General features: G+C 37.4%; 2 protein-coding genes across 2 annotated transcripts; one reads left to right on the top strand and one right to left on the bottom strand.

Annotated features, from left to right (window-relative positions):
- Positions 1 to 1,471: 1,471 nt before the first annotated feature.
- Positions 1,472 to 3,091, bottom strand: LOC110731331 (ATP synthase gamma chain, chloroplastic). Its single transcript, XM_021911182.1, has one exon. It carries the CDS (start codon positions 2,813 to 2,815, stop codon positions 1,721 to 1,723), a length of 1,095 nt encoding a protein of 364 aa, XP_021766874.1. The 5' UTR covers positions 2,816 to 3,091; the 3' UTR covers positions 1,472 to 1,720.
- Positions 3,092 to 6,274: 3,183 nt separating this feature from the next.
- LOC110731332 (tRNA wybutosine-synthesizing protein 2/3/4-like) lies at positions 6,275 to 22,068 on the top strand. Its single transcript, XM_021911183.1, has 9 exons — positions 6,275 to 7,234; positions 8,451 to 8,850; positions 8,948 to 10,099; positions 10,276 to 10,405; positions 18,959 to 19,194; positions 20,085 to 20,220; positions 20,600 to 20,676; positions 21,478 to 21,584; positions 21,713 to 22,068. Exons 1-9 carry the CDS (start codon positions 6,469 to 6,471, stop codon positions 21,817 to 21,819), a joined length of 3,111 nt encoding a protein of 1,036 aa, XP_021766875.1. The 5' UTR covers positions 6,275 to 6,468; the 3' UTR covers positions 21,820 to 22,068.
- The last annotated feature ends 413 nt before the right edge of the window (positions 22,069 to 22,481 follow it).

The raw sequence follows: 22,481 nt of genomic DNA on the forward strand, positions 1-22,481 counted from the left end.
CCCCATCATCATCGTTGTCGTCATCGTCATCGTCGTATAACAGATATCTAAGACCAGGAGCGCTAGCCCAGATGAGATATACTAAACTTACCACCATTAGACGCTCTCAGATCTGCTTCTCTCTCCTCCTCCTCACTAATTCTACCTCCAACCCGGACCCGAACCCGAACCCAAATGGTTCGATTGAATTGGAAATTGGGATTCCTTTCTCCCCTCTCTCTCCACGCCGCTCTCGCTGCCTCGCCCGTAAAAAGCTCGCCGCTGTTGCCCCAATTTTCACCCCTTCTCCATCCTAACAATTTTTCCATTTTTTTTTTTTTTTTGGTTGAGTTGATTGTATAACGACGGGAAGTGTTAAATTATGTAACAAAGAAAAAAAGTGTTAATTGTTGAGTTGAATTATGTTACAGTTGCAATTAATTTTGTAGAATCTTGATACATAATTGTCATACTGTTAATTGATTTTCAAGCAAGCAATTTATATTTTGTTTTAATTTTTGATCCAGGGTTGGTTTGCTTGCATTGATTGATTTGTTAACAAATTGGGTGGTTTCAATTTTGGCGGTGAAATTCGATTGAGCAAATTATTGATCTAAACTTTATATAAGCTTATAATAGGTATTATAATTAATGAACTCCAAAATGTTTTAATAGTTACATTTTGGGTTGTGAATTGTGATTGTTGGTTCCATTGGGTGTATGTTTGCGCTTCAATGATTTGTCGTCTTTGTATGAGTCACGATTGCTATGAGCTCGAGTGCCTGATCAGTTGATGTAAGGTGTATGTAGTGTCAATGTGTGTTTACTGTCTAGTTTTGCTTGCTTGAACAAGCTAAAGATCAGTTCTACGGTCTCATTAATCCGATCTTGTATTACATTCGTTCAATCTTAGTCTTCATAACACTATTCAATCTTGAAGAAGTGTAGTATGGTATGTCGGATTTGTTTTTGTTCATCATTTAGCTACGATTATACAATTACTTAAGAGAGGGGATCAAATAAGTATGATTTTGTTGCATAAAGTCTAATGAGTTTGCTTTAATATTCATCTTGCCTTAATATCGTGACAATCTCAGCTTCTTGGTGGAATAAGCTCCTGTAATGCTTATAGAGCGACCAATTTTTTTTCACATTTAAGCATGTAATTCAACTTAACAATCATTCTAATAAAACATGCTTATTTGTGTCAAGTATTCAATATAATTAGTTATCCATTTAAAGAGTAATTTTTAGTAATGACTTATAAGCTGGGCACAATCTACTTCGAGTACCCTTCAATTCAATCACTAATAAAATCCAATTTTATTCCTGAAATGGCCAAATCCCAACCGATTATGTAATAATGTAATCGATGATTATTCCTCAAGACCATCAATATATAATCAATCAAGTAAATCGTATGGCAAATACGTTTCAAAAACAGGGTTACAAGACTTACAACTATAAAAAAGAGGTAGCTCAGAATAATGTGTTACCACAAAGTTTGTGAAATTTGTTACTATATAATATAAATTATGAAACGTAATTACAAATCAATATGATCTAATTAATCTCCTCTGCACTTGATACCCTCTGTTCATTAGAATCATCACCAAAACATTAATAAATACATAATATTAATACGAGTATCCATATTTATAGTAATTATACCAACAATAATAGCCATAATTGTTTCCAAAAATAAGAACAAAAAAACAGACCATATTGTAAAACAACCAACTCAAACCAAAGCATTAGCACCAGCAACAATCTCCAAGATCTCGCCAGTAATCTTAGCCTGACGCACTCTATTATAAACAACAGACAACGATTTTTTCAAATCACTAGCATTATCAGATGCATTACTCATTGCAGTCATCCTCGCCGCGAGCTCGCTAGCAAGCGACTCCTGCAGCGCCCTCAGAATCTGACTGTTAAGATACAACGGCAACAAAGCATCCAATATTTGTGCAGGATCCTGCTCAAACTCAAGAATCGGCGAAAATGACAGAGTTTCTGTCTTCACCATATCCATTTCTACTGTCAGTTTCCCCTCTTTCGTCGTCAGACGAAACATCTCGTCTTCAGCAGCATCAACACATTTCCCATTAATGTCGCAGATCTCTCCCTTAGGAGATAGCGGCAATAGAGTGTGGATTACAGGATCAGATTTCACCAACGATACAAACTTTGTGTATAACATCTCAACCTTATCAACTTCCTCACTTATAAAAAGCGAAAACACGTCATCTGCTATTGCCTGTGCTTCTTTAGCAGTAGGCAGATTACTCCCGTCGAAGTACCTATCAACTGGTATGTTCGGTCTTCGAACAAAGTACGTATTTCCTTTTTTACCAACACTGATGATGGTATAATCAACACCTAAATCTTTAAGCTCGGCGATACGAGCCTCGGCTTTTTTAAGCAACATGTTGTTGAACCCACCGCAGAGGCCACGGTCTCCTGTGACTACAACTAGAGCTACCTTCTTTACGGGGCGGACCCTCGTGAGAGGCACGTCGATGTCGTCGGTTTGCAACTGCTCGTTTATGTTGTACAAGACCTCGACGAGGGTCTCGGAGAAGGGACGTCCGTTAACGACGGCTTCCTGAGCTCGACGGACCTTAGCGGCCGCGACGAGCTTCATTGCTTCGGTGATCTTTTGGGTGTTTTTGACGGATCCAATACGGTCGCGGAGCTCGCGGAGGTTGCTGCATTGGATAGGGCAGGTGTTGGGAATCGATGCGTTGGAAGGGGGTGGTGCTTGGGTGGATTGGGTGGTGGTGGAGAGGTGGAAGCTGCTCACTGAGGAGCTAAAGGAAAGAGAACAAGCCATTGTTTGGTGTGATAATTTTTTTATTTTATTTTTTTGGATTTTTTGAGGTTTGATGTATCAAATCTAAGGTAAGAATGGAGTAAGGAGAAGAAGAAAAAGTAGAGAAATCTTATCTAAGAGAGAGAGGGTGTGATGTGGAAGAAAGGAAGGGAATGAGAGGTGGAGGGGAGGAAGGAATGAAGGATTGGATGAGGTTTTTGTTGGGGTGTGGATAAGGAGGGAGATTTCAACCGTTGAATTTTGGAGGTAAACTTGGATTTTTTTTTTTTTTTTTTTTTTTTTTTTGGGGTATTACTTCATAATTCAAGTAAAGTATGCTATATAAATAGAATTTTCAATTAATTGACTAAGAGCTAGGTTCAATACCAAACTAAGATTAGTTTAGTTGAAAGGATTGGAGATCACATGCTAACCTGAAATTAGACATTTAATCACCCCTAAATACAATTTGGAGAAGGATTCTAGCTATTATTTTCCCTTATTGATCTCCCAATTTATCTAGTATACTAACCTAAACATGTTGGGAAGCTGACTAAGGGCTTGTTCTCATTGACTGATGAATTGTGCTGAATTGAGCTAAACTGAACTTATTAGAGCTGAACTGAAATAAATATTTTATGAAAGAAGAAAATTAGGAGCTGAACTAAAAATAATTTGATGAGAAAATTAGGAGCTGAACTAAACTAAACTTATTGGAGTTAAAGGTCAAATATATCATATACAGGTAAAAAGAAACAACTATGGGTTATCTCATATGTAATCTCCTTGTAAAGCTACTACAAGTAATAATAACAGAGTAATGTTTAATTCTTTATCCTATACCATTAAAATTATACGTAGCTTTTAAGGGTGAGTTCTATTCACCTTAATTTTACTTGTTTAAATCAGTCTAAAGTTACATGATATGACTTATTTGAACTAATCAAAACTTATTTTTCTTGAACTTCTTTAATCTGAACTTTTTTTTTTAATTGAATAAGTATAAATAAGGCAAATAAAATAAGCCGTAAGCCTTGATAATTATTTAGTATATTTGCAAAATACTTAAAAAGAGATGTACAATATCAAGAATTATTAATGAGGATGGAGGGATGGTTAGGACCTCCATCACTCCCCCCAAGTGGTTGGGGGGTTTGACTCCTCATCACCCCATTCTCGTGATAAGGTGGGAGACCTCACCGTGTACCTTACCGATTAAAAAATAAAAAATTAAAAAAATCAAGAGTATGGTAAATGAGATTATGTTAAATTGTAATACAAATATCTAATGATATATAAGTGCAACAATTGGCTAATCATAATATAGAAGTCATAGACTAACAATTCACAAGTCACAAGTTGTGAAATGTGTACGTGTGGTATTGAGCATTTTGGACAACATATAACGAATATATGGACTATTATGTACTCAATTGTCCCCACTCTAGGAATTTTACGAAGGGAATATGCGTCCATAAGCCAGTGCTTCATTCATTTGTTTTCATTTGAAGGGACATGTTGCTACTTATTGATTTTGCCTCTTCGATAGGGAAAAATATGATCTTGCTATTCATCATAAATTGTTAACAAATTGGGCTTACATCAACAATGGGCCATTTTAAACTAAGAAGTTTTCAAGGAGCAATTATAGTAGGCCCATTCATTAATTGTTTTACAAATTATAAGCAAATGGAAGCTTAAGCAAGTATTTAGGAGATGTTTGTTATGAATTTTAAAAATAAAGTAAAATGAAAACAAATAAGAGACGGAGAGTAGAAATAAATCATTTAACTCTTACCTTTTCTTTTGTACAAACTTACTTTTTTTTCCCTTACTCAAACTATGATGAATAACGTCAAATCTTTTGAAAAATAGCTACAAGTCATAGGAGTGTAGAAGTTAGAAAACACGCTTTGAGAATGGTTAATAATTGCAATGATATTCTAAAATTAGATATACAAAAAGTATTGTTTGAGAACGGATTTTGTTAGTCTAATATATAGCAACTACAAAATTTATGCGCTAAACATATCCCACAAATCACTTTTGAGAATACTTGTTCAACATAATCTCGATCAAACAATTGAGTATACTATCCTTTATATTTATAGTTCACCATCTTATATATGTTTGAGAATTCCTTAATTACAAACAATCGTCTTAACCGAAACCCTAAAGCATACTTCTATGCATAACAATTCTCTTTGGTGAACTCCAACTTTTTGGTTTTCTAAGTGGTAAACATTCTTAAATTTTATTATCAATGGTAAACCTCAATTTGTTATATTAAGTCAACTATAACATTAATGACAAATTTTAACTGGATATTTAACTATAGTTAGTTAGTTTTTTTTTGGGGTTTTCTTAAGTGACACATGTCACAAGTGAATTGGCTAAAATAATTTAAGACCAATTTATAAACAAACAAAAAAAAAAGCCACCAACCACCCCAAAAACCACCAACCACCCCTAATCCCGGCCACCAGCCGATCCCCCAAAACCACCTAATTCCGACCACCACCTAACCCCCTTCCCTTGCGTCGATTTCCCCCTCTGCACGCCGGTGCTGCGAACCCCCACCCTCCCTCTGTCGGCGCCCAGACAACCCAACCCGAAACTCCACCACCCAACCCAGCAACCCAACCCGAAACTCCACCATCCGAAACTCCCAAACACCCAACCCGAAACCACAATAAACCCTCCCCCACCATGTTAAAACCCAAATCCGACCCTTTCCCACCCTCGAAACCTTAGGCGACGAAATTTCGAGGGTGGGGGATGGCCTGATTCGGAGTTCAAAGTGGTTGGGGGAGGGTTTTTTTTACGGGTTTCAGGTAGGGGAGTGTCGCCCTAATCGCACCCCAAACCACCACAAAAACCACCGCCCTTCCTCGACGAACCCCCTCCTCTGTGAGCCGACCACGGAAACCCTAAAACCCACCCAAAATAACCAGAAAACCAAAACTCGTTTCCCAGGTTTGGTTTCGAAACCCTTAAACGGGTGGTGGGGTTCGTGGTTGGGAGAAAGTGAGGAGGTGGGGGATGGAAGGCCGGCGCACCGGCGAAGCTGGAGCTGGGCGCCGACGTTGGTAGGGGTGGGGGAGAGGTGGCCGGTGGCCGCCGGTAGGGGAGGGGCTGTTGGTGAGTGGTGGCTAGGTTGGGTGGGGAAGGTTTTTTTTTTTTTTTTTATCTATTATTTTTATAATAATTTAATTATTAAAAAAATAAAAAACTAACCATAGTTAATGATTTTTTATTAAAATAACACTTATCAATGGTAATCACAAATTGAGGTTTACCATTGATAATAAAATTTAAGAATGTTTACCACTTAGAAAACCAAAAAGTTAGAGTTCACCAAAGAGAATTTCCCTTAATTTTTTTATCGATGACCAATCCAAACACCTTAAAACCAAATTAATTGTAACAATTCTATTATAGATAACACAAAACCTTTATCAAAATGGCTGAACAGCAACCCAACCCCAAATCGAAACCAATCACTCGTATTATTAGTATAGCCAAAAGTCATTTAACAAACATAGTCTTAATCTAAAGTTCTAAACAACCATTTGACCATTTGCCCCCTTTTACACTATAGCCAATTAGCCGTGACTAGTGAGTTCATCTATCGATTGTTTTGGTCTGCGAGCGAGCAAGAGAGTGAAAAAAAAATGGAGTTTGAGAAGAGGAAAGCTGCAACAATGGCGGCAATATCATCAACAGAGCTAGACAAATCTCCAAAAGGAACAATCGACGCACCAATCATCCCCCTTCTCAACACCATTAACAACCACCCTTCATACTACACCACCTCCTCTTGCTCCGGCCGCATCTCCATTTTCTCTCACCTCCCAAACAAGCCCAAAGGCGGCACCTGGGCCTTCATCTCCCACGACCCAGTTGACCCCTTTTCGATCCTCAACCTCATCTTCCCTCCCACTTCAACCGCCGCCACTGAGTCAGTTGACTCGGCCGAGTCGACTCAATCCGAGTTGGTGTTCCGGTTCGAGCCTCTGATCATTGCGGTGGAGTGTAAGGACGTGGGTGCGGCTCAGTTCTTGGTGGCATTGGCTATATCTTGTGGGTTCAGGGAATCTGGGATTACTAGTGTGAGTAGTAAGAGGGTGATTGTTGCAATTCGATGTTCAATTAGGTTAGAGGTTCCTTTGGGGTGTAAAGGGAGGATTATGGTGTCTCCTGAGTATTTGAGGTATCTTGTGGAGATTGCTAATGATAAGATGGGTGCTAATTGGAAGAGGACTCAAGGGTTTTTGGAGGGTTTAAGGAAGAATGGGTTTGTGGGGCAGGAAGCCGAAGCCGAAGCCGGAGACGGGTTTGTGGGGTTGAGAGGTGGTGTTGATGGTGATGGTGCAATTTGGGAAGAGGAGAAATGGGTTGGTGTCAATCAAGAAGGGACTAATTTGGAGAAATATTCTGGTAATTTTGTGTTAATTGTGCTTTTTAGTTTTAGTTTGGAGGCTGATTTAATGTGTGTGAATTGTGTTTTGTTTCATGTGATTTACTTGTTTGAATGATATTATGTTGATTGGAATGTTCATTTTGTGGGTTAGATTTCATAAGTGGGCACAATGCTAATGTTTTGTTCATGGGGTTTGTTCATGTTATTCATGTATATTGTTATATTTGGTTGTGTTTGCCAGTAGGCAGTAGTAGTAGCAAAGTTATGAAATTTGATGTGGAAAACTTTAGGCTAATAATCTAATACGTAGTATCTTACAAAGTTGCAAGTGTAGAACGGAGTTTGCAGATGATCCTCGACTACTATGTATGGGTGACCTTCCTTGTTATAAGTGAATGATGAGGAGAAGAAGTGAGCATGAGGAATTTCCTTCTTGTAAAGCACCTTGGGTTTGTGGGAGGGGTGTTGATTGTCCAACTTTCACCTTTGGAAAAACTAAAAGTCAATCAATTTTCTTTTAGACACATCTTGAGCTCAATGGAAGAATTTGTATTGTATCTCTATGAAGGCAAACTATTATTTTTACCCTGATATAAAAAACAAGGCTTTAATTTGAATGTTTTTTTCCTTTTGCACAGAAAAGATTTGCTGTAGAACTTTTCTTTATATACTTAAGATCAAAAGAATTTGTGAATTAGGTGAAATTTATGCAAATGTCTAGTGTTTCGTAGTTGAATACTCTGTCAATTTGTGTGATACAAGGAAATAATTCATAGGTGAATGGTACAAGGAATAAATCATGGGTGAATGGTAATAAAAGTTGTACTCAAATAGTCAAATTATATCCCTAGAGTACGGCAATACAATCCAAATCTTTTAAGTTGAGGCAGGTGGAATTGGACTTTTTTGAATTGAGGGAATGAATATACATTGTTGCTTTTTGGTCCTTTTTTTTGGATGTATTAGAAAACAGTCCTACGCTCCTACCTCCTATCCATATTCAAGACACTCTATACAATCCTACTTAATATCATTCTCATCACCAGGAAGTAAACGAATGTAAGACAGAAACAGTAATAGTGTTGGTCCAAATCATACCCCTTTTGTTCATTTTTATCTGTAATCTTGTTGGGCTGACTTCTGAGTGTTATTATGACAATCAACTATTGATGGTTGCAGGATATCTATTTCTCCCCTAAGAGAGCTAGTCTGAAATTTTTGAATCATTGGCAGGGCCACTGGGAAGTTCTGGTTCCAGTCTAGCCATTGTACCCATTAAAATTGTCGGAGAAAGCATAGAGAGGCTGTTCATATGGGGTCATTCTTCTTGCACAATCTGTAATGCTGATAGCAAAGAGATTCTGATATATGGTGGTTTTGGAGGCATAGGTAGGCATGCACGCAGAAGTGACTGTTTATTGCTGGATTTGTTTTCAGGCAGATTGTCTGTGCTAGATGTTAAGGGCTCTCCCTCTCCACGTATGGGTCATACATCTTCATTAGTTGGAGGTTCAATGATTGTTATTGGAGGCAGAGCTGATCCTACCAATATCCTGGATGAGTTATGGATCTTCGATATCATGAAAGCTGAATGGAAATTGGTAGGCAACACTGGTGATGTGTTTGCTCCAAGGTGATGATACCAACTACTGTTAGTCCTGTAGTAGATTTTGCTTTTAAAGGACATTTTTCACATGACAGATTAACTAATTATGTAGTTTTTTGTGCAGGCATCGTCATGCAGCTGCTGTTGTAGGTTCAAATATTTACATATTCGGTGGACTTAATAACAACACATTGTATTCTTCCTTAGTTGTGTTGGATGTGGATACAATGAAATGGAAGGAGGTTCAAGCAAGTGGAGAATTTCCCTGTGCTCGGCATTCGCATTCATTGGTTGCTTATGGCAATATATTGTTTCTGTTTGGTGGATACAATGGTGGGAGAGCATTGGGGGACCTTTATAGTTTTGATATCCAGGATAGTCAATGGGCAAAAGTAAAAACAGTTGGAAAAAGTCCTTATCCAAGGTTTTCGCACTCAATGTTTGTGTATAAAGATTATTTGGGAATTGTTGGGGGTTGTCCTGTCAGACAGCATTGCGAAGAGCTGTCCTTGCTTGACCTAAAGTCTTTCTCATGGAAGCAGGTGTTCTTGAATTCCATAGACAAGCAATTGTTTGTTCGAAATACTGCCAACGTTGTTAATGATGATCTGATTATGATAGGTGGTGGAGCATCCTGTTATGCATTCGGTACGAAATTCAGTGAGCCATCAATGATCAACTTGCTATCATTGTTAAATTTCAATGATGCAACTGTGTCTAAAGAGAAACAGAGCACACCCCGGTATGAGAATTCCGTTGAGAGAACAAACAATAATTTTGGTTCTCTTCATCATAATGGATGTGTACAATCATCTAACTTGAATGTGGACAAAGCACCTTGTAGTGATGTTGGACACGCAACTAAGACTTCGTATTGGGTTCTGAAACTGCAAAAAAGTTATGCTAAATTGGGAAAGGACGTACTTAAGAAATTTGGTTGGCTAGACCTTAGTCGAAAGGTGTATTCCCATGATGATAGATCTTGCATATATTTCCCTGTTACTGCAAAGTTTAGCGCTATATTCTCTGATGAGCTATCCCAAAAAAGAGGGATAGCTGAAGGATTGGGCGACTTTAATATGTCAAAGAATATTCTTGATTCCTGTGCTACTGCCTTGGATTATCTAGTGGCTTGTGGTGCCACTAAGCATGTTGATGAGGTAGTTGTAATGAAGAAAGCCTCTATATCTCCCTTGGAAGCAATGAAGGAAGTTGTGGCTTTGCTACTGAAGCAGAAAGCCCTATCTGAAGAGCTGTTGGACCAGCTACCAACCAGGTTTCTCTTCAACTTTTGTTGTTGTGTTAAGTTTCCGTATTCCAGAGAAATCTTTATCTAGGCAACTATAATGGAAATAGTTCATCAAGGATAGTGCTTGGATGAGCATAACTTTATATGTTGACATGTCTTTGTTCGCATGATCTTAACTGAAATTAGGTGTACATTTTCTGTAGGTGGGAGCGGCTTGGTGACATTGTTGTCCTTCCTATCACTTCCTTTAGAGATCCAGCATGGGACACAATAGGTAGTGAGCTTTGGTCTGCTGTTGCTCAAACTCTTGGTGCTCGTCGTCTTGCTCGCCAGGTACACTATGTAATTTATAACCACGAGTTGTGTTTACATTAAAGTTGCCAAGAGTTTCATGATACAAAAATTTGATTAGACAAATTGTAATTGGAATCTGCCTTAGGTGACAATACAGTGGAAGTTACTAGAGCTGTCAATTCGGGTAAATGGGTCGGGTTTGGGTCGGGTCAACTTGGTCGGGTTAATTCGGATTAATTCCATAACCTATGTTGGTTGGGTCATGCTTGAGTCGGGTCACGTCGGGTCATACTTCTTATCGAGTTTGGGTCGGGTTAATAACAGGTCGGGTTACATACGGGTCGGGTGAACAATAGGTCGGGTTTAATTCGGGTTTTCATGCGTTAAAACGGGTTAGGTTAATTCTTGGGTTCGAGTCGGGTTCGGTTCAAGTCAATAATTTGCGGGTTGGAATCAGGTCGGGTCATTCTCGGGTTTAAGTCGAGTTCGGTTCAAGTCAATAATTTGCGGATTATAATCAGGTCGGGTCATTTTCAAGTCAGGTCATTCTCGGGTTAAAGTCGGGTTCGGTTCAAGTCAATATTTTTGCGGGTTATAATCAGGTTGGGTCATTTCCAAGTCGGGTCATTCTCGGATTCAAGTCGGGTTATGTTCAAGTCAATAATTTGCAGGTTACAATCAGGTCGGGTCATTTCCAAGTTAGGTCATATTCGGGTTCAACTAATTATAAATAGATAATTATCATTTTTATCAAGCTAATTATTTCCTTTGACTATAATATATATGGCAATATACTAGGGAACTATAGTATATAATTTAGAAAGATAATTATCTCCTTTGACCATACAACAAATATATACTATATTTAACTATTAAATTTGAGGATGATGCTCCTTTCTTTTGCTGGTTGGACCGACTTGGTCTCCCTAGTCAAAATGCTTTGATCAACAATAATAAGGTGGTCTAAATTGCATTTAAGGTGATTTGAAATCGGGTTAGGAATAATTTGGCTAGAATTTAGGTCGGGTCAATAACAAGTCGTGTTTATATTTTGAGACGAGTTACTAACAGATCGGGTTGAATTTTTGGGTCGGGTAAGTAATAGGTGTGGTAAAATTCGGGTCGGGTCAATAACAAGTCAGGTTGATTTCGGGTCGGGTTTGTAACATGTTGGGTTAAATTTGGGTCGGGTTAGGAACGGGTTTGTAACATGTTGGGTTAAATTCGGGTCGGGTTAGGAATGGGCCGAGTTGAATTCAGGTCAGGTTAGTAACAAGTCAGGTTAAATACGAGTTTTGACGAGTTAAAACGGGTTTGGATCAATTTCGGTTCAAGTCGGGTGCGGTGCAAATTAATTAAATTGGTCGTTGAAAATTGGTAAATCAGTGCAAGTTGTAAACCGGTAAATTGACCGTTCAAAGGCAAATTGGATGGTTCCACCCACCCAATTGGACTCTTGAAGGGTATTAGGGACCATGGTAAACATTTCGGCAATTTTTATTCCGGGCGAAAAAAGTCAAAAGTTTCCAAAATTGAAGGCTAATGTCCACTTTTTTTGAGAAATTTTGGAGGTTTCGAGGCCCGGTGTCGCAAAGTCATTATATTTTAGGAAATACATCTTGGGGTCATCATGGTATAAAAACTCGGCGGTGATGTCGCGTTTCGCCTGAGATGTAACGGAATTTGAAGTTACTGAACCGAGATTTAGCGTTTCGTAACGAGGTATTAAAAAACGCCGCATTTTTGACCGATACGGCCGATACACCTCCGAATTGCGCGAGATATAGGCATATAGCTTGACTTTGCAAGTTAAATTATTTTATTGAACATGTATTGCAGCTTCCATGGTTGCAATTTCGCAAAGACTCCATTGTTAGCTTGTTGCAAACTTCAAAGAGAGAGAAAAAAGGACAAAATTAAAGATTAACTGTGGTAGGTGGAGGGGGAGTTGGGTGGGACAACTGTCCACATTTTGTGGTTTCTTTTATTTACATCTTTTAATTACTTCTCGACTTTTTGACCCCAACTAAAGAAGAAGTCACGTGATGATCTAGGTGATTTCAATATTGTTTATCATTTTTTTTAAAATTCCACTGCTTTACTTACGTTTACATCTTACTTTTAGTTTTCCATGTAAATTGTTTCATTATTATACGAATATAAATAATAATAATTGGATAGATGACAATCAATTTACAATTTAAACTTTTTTTTAAAAATAAAATTTAAAAAACTCTTAAACAAAAAATTCTACTGCGATGACCGATACTTGGTCCGCGATCGCGACCGAAACCGCATTTTTATACCATGGGGGTCATATAATGCCGATTGAAAACATATATGATCATTATATGTTGTCATAGATGTTCGTGGTAGGCTCGAGTTAATGAAATCGATGCAAGTTGTAAAATGGTAAATTAACCGTTTAAAGGCAAATTGAATGTTTCAACCCACCCAATTGAATTCGCGGAGGGTATTAGGGATCATGGTAAACATTTCAGCAATTTTTATTTTCTGGCAATAAAAAGTCAAAAAAATACCAAAATTAAAGGCTAACATCCACGCTTTTTGAGAAATTTTGGAGGTTTTGAGGCCCGGTGTCGAAAAGCCTTGATATTTTAGGAGATACATCTCGGGGTCATATAATGCCGTTTGGAACCATTTATAATCATTATATATTGTCATAAATGTTCGTGGTAGGCTTGATTTGATGAAACCGGTGCAACTTGTAAATAGGTAAATTGGTCGTTTAAAGGCAAATTGGATGGATAAACCCACCCAATTGGACTCCCAGAGGGTATTAGGGACCATGGTAACAATTTCGGCAATTTTTATTTTCTGGCGTAAAAAAGTAAAAAAATTCCAAAATTGAAGGCTTATATCCACGTTTTTTGAAAATTTTTGGAGGTTTTGGGGCACGGTGTTGAAAAGCCTTGAGATTTTAGAGAATACATCTAGGGTCATATAATGCTGTTTGGAACCATATATGATCATTATATGTTGTCATAAATGTTCGTGGTAGGCTTGATTTAATGAAATAAGTGCAAGTAGTGCAAGTTGTAAATCAGTAAATTGGCAGTTTAAAGACAAATTGGATAATTCCACCCACCCAATTGGTTCTCCGGAGGGTATTAGGGGCCATGGTAAACATTTCGGCAATTTTTATTTCCGGGCAAAAAAAGTCTAAAAATTCCAAAATTGAAGGCTAATATCCACGATTTTTGAGAAATTTTGGAGTCTCGAGGGCCTCGGTGTTTAAAAGTTTTGAAATTCTAGGGAATACATCTTGGGGTCTGATAATATCGTTTGGAACAATATATGATCATTATTTTTGTCATAAATGTTCGTGATATGCTTGAGTTAATAAAATTGGTGCAAGTTGTAAACTGGTTAATTGGCCGTTTAAAAACGAATTGGATGGTTCCATCCATCTAATTGGACCCCCGGAGGGTATTTGGAACCATGGTAAACATTTCGCCAATTTTTATTTCTTGGCGGAAAAAGTCAAAAATTTTCTAAATTGAATCCACGCATTTTGCGAAATTTAGGAGTTTTTGGGGCCCGATGTCGAAAAGTCTTGAAATTTTAGAGGATACATCTCGTGGTCATATAATGCCGTTTGGAACTATATATGATCATTATATGTTGTCATAAATGTTGGTGGTTAGTTTGAATTAATGAAATCGGTGCAAGTTGTAAACTGGTAAATAAGCCGTTTTAAGGCAAATTGGATGGTTCCACCAGCCAATTAGACTATGGTACTAGGGACTATGGTAAATATTTCGGCAATTTTTAATTTCGCTCGAAAAAAAGTTTAAATATTCCGAAATTGAAGGCTAAGATCCATGCTTTTTGAGAAATTTTGGAGATTTCGAGGCTCGGTGTCAAAAAGCCTTGGAAATTTTAGGGATTTATCTAGGGGTCATATAATGCCCTTTGGAATTATATATAATCATTATATATTGTCATAAATGTACGTGGTAGGCTTGAGTTAATGAAATCGGTGCAAGTTGTAAACCAGTAAATTTGCTGTTCAAAGGCAAATTGGATGTTCCACCCACCGAATTGGACTCCCGGAGGGTATTAGGGACCGTGGTAAACAATTCGAAAATTTTTATTCACAGGTGAAAAGAAGCAAAAAAATTCCAAAATTGAAGGCTATATCCACGGTTTTTGAGAAATTTTGGAGATTTCGTAGCCCGGTGTCGAAAAGCCTCGAAAATTTAAGGGATAATCTCAGGGTCATATAGTGCCATTTGGAATATATAATAATTATATGTTGTCATAAATATGCATGGTAGGTTTGAGTTAATGAAATTGGTGCAAGTTGTAGACCGGTAAATTGGACGTTTAATGGCAAATTGGATGTTTTCACCCACCTAATTGGACTCCCGGAGGGTATTAGGGACCATGGTAAACATTTCGGCAATTTTATATTAGGGCGAAAAAAAAGTCAAAAAATTCCAAAATTAAAGGCTAATATTCACGTTTTTTTGAAATTTTTTGGAGGTTTTAGGACCCGGTGCGAAGAGACTTGAGATTTTTGGGAATACATTTCGGGGTCATATAATTTTGTTTGGAACCATATATGATCATTATAATGTTTTCATAAATGTTCGTGGTAAGCTTGAATTTATGAAATAGGTGAGAGTTGTAAATCGGTAAATTGGTCGTTTAAAGACAAATTGGATGGTTCCACCTACCCAATTGAACCACCGGAGGATATTAAGGATCATGGTAAACATTTCGGCCATTTTTATTTCTTGACGAAAAAAGATCAAAAAATATTCAAAAATTGAAGGCTAATATCCACGGTTTTTTTTAGAAATTTATGAGTTTTCAGGCCCCAATGTTTAAAAGTCTTGAAATTTTAGTGAATACATTTCGGGGTCATGTTATGTCGTTTGGAACCATAAATGAACATTATTTGTTGTCATAAATGTTCGTGGTATGCTTGAATTAATGAAATTGGTGCAAGTAGTAAACCGGTAAATTGGTCGTTTAAAGACAAATTTGATGGTTCCAGCCACCCAATTGGACTCCCAAGGGGTATTAGAGAGCATGGTAAACATTTCGTCAATTTTTATTTCCATGCGAAAAAGAGTAAAAAATTTTAAAAATGAAGGCTAATATCTATGCTTTTTGAGAAATTTCGTAGGTTTCGGGGCCGGTGTCGACAAGAATTGAGATTTTAGGGAATATATCTCGAGGTCATATAATGCCGTTAGGAGCCATAAATGATCACTATATGTAGTCATAAATGTTCGTGGTAGGCTTGAGTTAATGAAATCGGTGTAAGTTGTAAATCGGTAAATTGCGCGTTTAAAGGCAAATTGGAAGGTTCCACCCACACAATTGGACCCCCGGAGGGTATTAGGGACCATAGTAAACATTTCGGCAATTTTTATTTCCGGGAGAAAAAAAGTCAAAAAATTCCAAAATTGAAGGCTAAAATCCACGCTTTTTGAGAAATTTTAGAGGTTTTGGGGCCCGGTGTTAAAATGGTATGAGTTTTTTGGGGATACATCTCGGGGTCATATAATGTCATTTGGAAGCATATATGATCATTATATGTTGTCGTAAATGTTCGTGATAGGCTTGAATTAATGAAATCGATGCAAGTTGTAAATCGATAAATTGGCTGTTTATAGGCAAATTGGATGGTTCCACCAACCCAATTGGACTCCCAGAGGATATTAGGGACCATGGTAATCATTTCGAAATTTTTTATTTTCGGGCGAAAACAGTCAAAAAATTCCAAAATTGAAGGCTAATATCCACGCTTTTTGATTAATTTTGGAGGTTTCGGTTGAAAAGTATTGAAATTCTAGGGGATATATCTCGGGGTCATATAATGCCGTTTAGAACTATATATGATCATTATTTGTTTTCATAAATGTTCGTGTTAGGCTTGAGTTAATGAAATCGGTGCAAGTTGTAAACCGGTAAATTGGCCGTTTAAAGGTAAATTGGATGGTTTCACCCTCCCATTTAGACTTCTGGAAGGTATTAGGAACCATGGTAAACATTTCAGCAAATTTTATTTTCGGGTAAAAAGAAGTAAAAAAATTCCAAAATTGAAGGCTAATATCCATTTTTTTATGAAATTTTGGAGGTTTCGGGTCCTGTTGTCGAAAAGTCTTGAGATTTTAGGTGATATATCTGTGGGCATATAATGTCGTTTGAAACCATATATGATCATCACTTGTTATAAATGTTCGTGGTAGGCTTGAATTAATGAAATCGGTGCAAGTTGTAAACCGGTAAATTGGCTGTTTAAAGGCAAATAGGATGGTTCCACCCACCCAATTGGACTCTCGGAGGGTATTAGGGACCGCGGTAAACATTTCGGCAATTTTTTTTTCGGTCTAAAAAAAGTAAAAAAATTCCAAAATTGAAGGTTAATATCCACGCTTTTTGAGAAATTTTGGAGGTTTCAGAGCCCTGGGTCAAAATGGTTTGAGATTTTAGGGGATACATCTCGGGCTCATATAATGCCGTTTGGAATCATATACGATTATTATATGTTGTCATAAATGTTTGTGGTAGAGTTGAGTTAATAAAATCGGTGCTAGTTGTAAATCGGTAAATTGGCCGTTTAATGGAAAATTGGATGGTTCCTCCCACCCAATTGGACTCACGGAGGGTATTAGAGACCATGGTAAGCATTTCGTCAATTTTTATTTTCGGGCGAAAAAAGTTAGAAAATTCAAAAATTGAAGGCTAATATCCACGCTTTTTGAGAATTTTAAGAGTATTCGTGACCCGGTGTCGAAAATTCTTGAAATTTTAGGGAATACATCTCGGGGTCATATAATGTCGATTGGAACCATATATGATCCTTATTTGTTGTTATAAATGTTCGTGGTAGGCTTGAATTAATGAAATCGGTGCAAGTTGTAAACCGTTAAATTGGTCGTTTAAAGGCAAATTGGATGGTTTCACCCACCCAATTGGACTCCCGGAGGGTATTAGCGACCATGGTATACATTTAAACAATTTTTATATTCGGGCGAAAAAAGTCAAAAAATTCCAAAATTAAAGGCTAATATCCACGGTTTTTGTTAAATTCCGAATGTTTCGGTGCCCGGTGTCGAAAAGCAATGAGATTTTAGGGGATATATCTCGGGGTCATATAATGCCGTTTGAAACCATATATGATCAATATATGTTGTCATAAATGTTCGTGGTAGGCTTGAGTTAATGAAATCTGTGTAAGTTGTAAAATGGTAAATTGGTATTTTATAGGCAAATTGTATGGTTCCACCCAGTCAATTGGACTCCCGGAGTATATTAGGGACCACGGTAAACATTTCGGCAATTTTTATTTTCGAGTGATAAAAAGTCAAAAAATTCCGAAATTTAAGGCTTATATCCACGCTTTTTGAGAAATTTTAGAGGTTTCGGGTAGAGCTGTTAATTCTCGGGTTAGAATCAGGTCGGGTCATTATCGGGTTTTAGTCGGGTTCGGTTCAAGTCAATAATTTACGGGATATAATCAGGTCGGGTCATTTTCAAGTCGGGTCATTCTCGGGTTCTAGTCAGGTTCGATTCAAGTCAATAATTTGCGAGTTATAATCAGGTTGGGTCATTTCCCAGTCGGGTCATTCTCGGATTCAAGTCGGGTTATGTTTAAGTCAATAATTTGGAGGTTACAATCGGGTCATTTCCAAGTCAGGTCATATTCGGGTTCAACTAATTATAAATAGATAATTATCCTGTTTATAAAGCAAATTATTTCCTTTGACTATAATTTATATGGTAATATACTAGGGAACTATAGTCATACAACAAATATATACTGTATATATAACTTTTAAATTTGAGGATGATGCTCTTTTCTTTTGCTGGCCTAGACTGACTTGGTCTCCCTAGATAAAATGCTTTGTTCAACAATAATTAGGTGGTCTAAATTGTATTTAAGGTGATTTGAAATCACGTCAGGAACAATTTGGGTTGAATTTAGGTTGGGTCAATAACAAGTCGTGTTGATTTCGAGTCGGGTTAGTAACAGATTGTGTTGAATTTTTTGGTCGGGTTAGTAATAGGTCCGGTAATATTCGGGTTGGTTCAATAACAAGTCGGGTTGAATTTGGGTCAGGTTAATAACAAGTCGGGTTGATTTCAGGTCGGGTTTGTAACAGGTTGGGTTAAATTCGGGTCGGGTTAGGAACGAGTCGGGTTGAATTCCGGTCAAGTTAGTAACAAGTCGGGTTAAATTCGGGTTTTGACGGGCTAAAATGGTTTGGGTTAATTTTGGTTCCAGTCGGGTTCGGTTCAGGTCAATAATTTACGGGATACATTTGAGTCGGGTCATCTCCGGGTCAGTTCATGTTCGGGTCCGGGTCTCACATACTCGGGTCAACTCGGCTCTTGAATTGGTTTCAAGTCGGGTCAGGTCGGGATGGTTCGGTTAATAATCGGGTTTGAGTCGGTATTTCGGGTCGGGTCAACTTTTGACTGCTCTAGAAGTTACCGACAAACTGTTTAATTATGCCACTGCAGTATTGTACTGCTGTACCTCTGTGATAATGTCATCTCTTCCTGTTATTTGTTTCGTGCTGTAAGTCAATGCTCATACATTTGTTACAGGGTCGTGTTGCTTCAACCGGAACACGGGACAGTCGTGTAGAGATCCTCGTTGGAGATAATGGTTGGGTTGAACATAGCGAAAATGGCATAGCATATTGTTTTGATACCACAAAATGCATGTTCTCCTGGGGAAATCTTTCTGAGAAACTTCGCATGGCCCGTATGGATTGCAGAGGCGAAGTTATTGTGGATCTTTTTGCGGGAATTGGATATTTTACATTGCCTTTTCTTGTAAGGTATTCTTGGATTTCCTAACTTGACACATGTGTACAACCTGTCTTCTTTTATGAGAGTTCTTCTGAGATTGGAGCTATTGATTTTTATTTTAACAGGATTAAGCCTTGTCTAAATTATGCTTGAATCAGTTCTGCTTCCCTAGTCCCCTGTGGACTGTAAGTGTATGTATACGATTTCTTTGACAAATCTATATTTTGTGTCATGAGATTATAGGGTTGATCTTAATCAATAGACTGACAATATTGTGTTAGTAATGAGAAGAGTGTTACTGAAAAAGAATGATACTAATGTGTAATAAACTGGAAATTTGCTAACAGTGAAGACCAAGAAGTAAGATTGAGAAATTTTTAGTGGGTTTTGATTACACCCACCTAGAAATTCAATTGCCCTGTAGACCTGGCATCACTCCCAAATCCCAAATCCAAAAGGCAAAAATGCACACACACTTTCTGAATGAACTGCCTCTCTAGTCCTCCCCTCTTTTAATTACAATCTTTGATATTTTCTTTCCTTTAACTAACTAACTCGCTACGTCATACTTCTCCTTAATAGAATTATTAGGAGCTTCCCAATTTACCCTCCTTGTTGGGCCTAGCTTAGTGAAAGAGAATGGGGGTTTTTTGATTCTAGACAGCTTGCAATGTGGCAAATTTCAAATGTGACTATCAGAACTTTGAAATCAGTGGCAATCTTTTTCTGTCGTATATGGCATAGAACTAGATCTTTTGAAAGGGTCATACAAGTTGGTCATGGTTTTAGCATTGAATTCTAACTCTTCGAAGAGTGATTTTTGTGCTTTGTCTCTTGACGTTATAAAAATGATAACTGTGCTATACCTTTAAATTACAATACATTTATACTGAATAATTTTCTTCTATTGGTTAATCAGAGGTAATGCTACATTGGTTTATGCCTGCGAGTGGAATCCCCATGCTGTTGAGGCTCTTCATCATAATCTTCAAGCCAATTTGGTTTCTGATCGTTGCATTGTACTCGAAGGAGATAATCGTCTTACAGCTCCTAAAGTATAGCACAATTTCTTTGTTTGATTATTTTTGTAAATCATACATCTACTATTTTAGATTTTCACATGATATGTTAGTGTTAATGAGCCCTTTGATGATATACTCCTATGAAGATTGATTTTCATTAGTTGTTTGAGTGTTTATGAACCCTTTCATAATCTATCTTATGATTCTAGTCTGGTTATGCTTGTCCCTGATGCTGATAGCATTTCATGGTAGCTGCTAAATTTTGATAACAAATAGAGATATAGGGGTTGTGTGATTTGCTAATCAGTAGGGATCCAATATCTGCGGCAATTGAAACTTTAAAAGTAATTTCATTTTGTTGAAGCTGTTGCTGATGTTGATTCATTATTCATCCTTCCATCCTTCCATACAGGGAGTTGCTAATCGTGTCTGTCTTGGTCTCCTACCATCCAGCGAGGGTAGTTGGGTTACTGCTATAAGGGCATTAAGGTAATTTCTCTGGATGACTTATTCTTTTAATATTTGGACTCAGCATGTGCATTAGTAATCATTCAGCATCACAAGAGAATATGACTATCTTGTCTCACCTTGTTGCTCATTTCAAGCATTTCGACATCTTTAACTTCTATGCTAATTTTTTAGTAGAAGTAAAATCTGATTCTGACCCTAAATGGCTTGAATAATAAGCAACATCTTATTGGGGGTTCATTTTGAAAGAACAGAGTTAGAAACACCCTTATTAACTAGTAATAATCCAATTCTATTTACAAGTTCTACAACTTCCCCATTCAAATGTATGTCATTGCTTGGGTTTTTTTTATAGGGTGTGGATATTATTCATCGGTAGGTGCCTAGGTGGTAAGATGACAGTTATGGCAGTGAGTATAATTTATCTTGCAAGGAAATTCCTATGCTAGTGAATGCCTGCTCACTAGCAAGTCCTAAGCATCTCTTTTCTTTCATAAATTTCAACACTATAACAAGTGTTTGGGGTTTAAGATAGCATTACCATGAATATTGAGATGAAACTTATCCTACAAATTTAGATACACCAGACAAGCCCCAGAGGTAATTTGAGATAGTTAAAACATTAACTTTCTGAATAAGTAAGTTTTGCTAGTATTTGGGATGGTCTAACACAAAGATATGGTTTGCACTCTGTAGGGACTGAGGGAGTAGCTACTAAGTAATCACAGAAGGAGATAGTACCTCTATATATGTTTAGTTTTGATTTTCCTTGATGTCCTTTACATAATCCTAAAACGTGATTGACTTGGATTTGGATGGTAGGTGTGAGGGTGGCACACTGCACATACATGGAAATGTGAAGGACTCGGAGGAGAATCAGTGGACTCTACATGTTATGGACTCTATCTCTGAAATTGCTAAATCTGAAGGTATCTTGTACTCTTCTTTCCCTTCTTTATGCTACTTAAACTCTCAAATTAATTTCTGCCAAAAGAGGTCGAAATATTTTTAAGCCCCCAACTTGTCAAACTGTAATGAAAACGTACATGTCTTGTAGGTCACTGTTGGAATGTTTCGGTGGTGCATTTGGAGAGAGTGAAGTGGTATGCTCCTCATATCCGTCATCTTGTTGCTGATGTAAGATGTGAACAAATTCTAAAATGAAGAAATTTAGTGTCATTAGTACCTAGAGCTAATCGAAGTCACAGGTTCTTATAGAATCAGAACGGAGTTACAATGCATGTAAGGATACATGCTATAATGCATTTTAAAGGACATATTTGCAATGTTAGTTGCTTTTTTGTAGCTTAAATCATAGTTGAGCTCAAGCTCAGGTAATATTTTGTTGGATTTGATTGGAAAAAACCTGCATAGCAAATGTTCGAAATTTGAGTTCCTTTCCTGATTTGTGAATTGACTGAATACTGCTGCTTGGACATATAGCTGGCCCTACCAGGAAAAAAGACCTAAAAAAAAACACAAATAACAAAAGAAGGTGAAGCATATAATGGAATGGTCCAAACATGAAGGTGGAAACAAGTCGTTTGGATGTGATTTTGATTCAAGTCATTAGAGAAGAATTATTCAGTTTGGTTTTGGTTGAGGCGTGGGCAATATATTGAGTTGATTATTCTTTTCTTTTTCACACAAAAAATCAATTAAATGTAGGTTAGGTTAGGTTAGGTTAGGTTGTGTTGTGTTGATATCGGCTCAAGTTATTAATCAGATAATTCAATTAGAAGTTTGTTCGGGTTGGATCAGTTTGTTAGGTCTGGCCAATTGAATACTATACGAACTAAAGTAAAAGAATCACTAGGGATAATGAT

This window comes from Chenopodium quinoa, unplaced genomic scaffold, assembly GCF_001683475.1.
Source record: "Chenopodium quinoa cultivar QQ74 unplaced genomic scaffold, ASM168347v1, whole genome shotgun sequence".
NCBI classification, from domain to species: Eukaryota; Viridiplantae; Streptophyta; class Magnoliopsida; order Caryophyllales; family Amaranthaceae; genus Chenopodium; species Chenopodium quinoa.

Bases quoted from the DNA above. Each gene is read 5' to 3' on its own strand.
- LOC110731331 (XM_021911182.1), bottom strand. From the start codon at position 2,815: ATGGCTTGTTCTCTTTCCTTTAGCTCCTCAGTGAGCAGCTTCCACCTC.
- LOC110731332 (XM_021911183.1), top strand. From the start codon at position 6,469: ATGGAGTTTGAGAAGAGGAAAGCTGCAACAATGGCGGCAATATCATCA. The intron at 8,851-8,947 runs GTGATGATACCA...TTTTTTGTGCAG, and splicing joins GGTGATGTGTTTGCTCCAAG to GCATCGTCATGCAGCTGCTG. The intron at 20,677-21,477 runs GTAATTTCTCTG...TTTGGATGGTAG, and splicing joins ACTGCTATAAGGGCATTAAG to GTGTGAGGGTGGCACACTGC.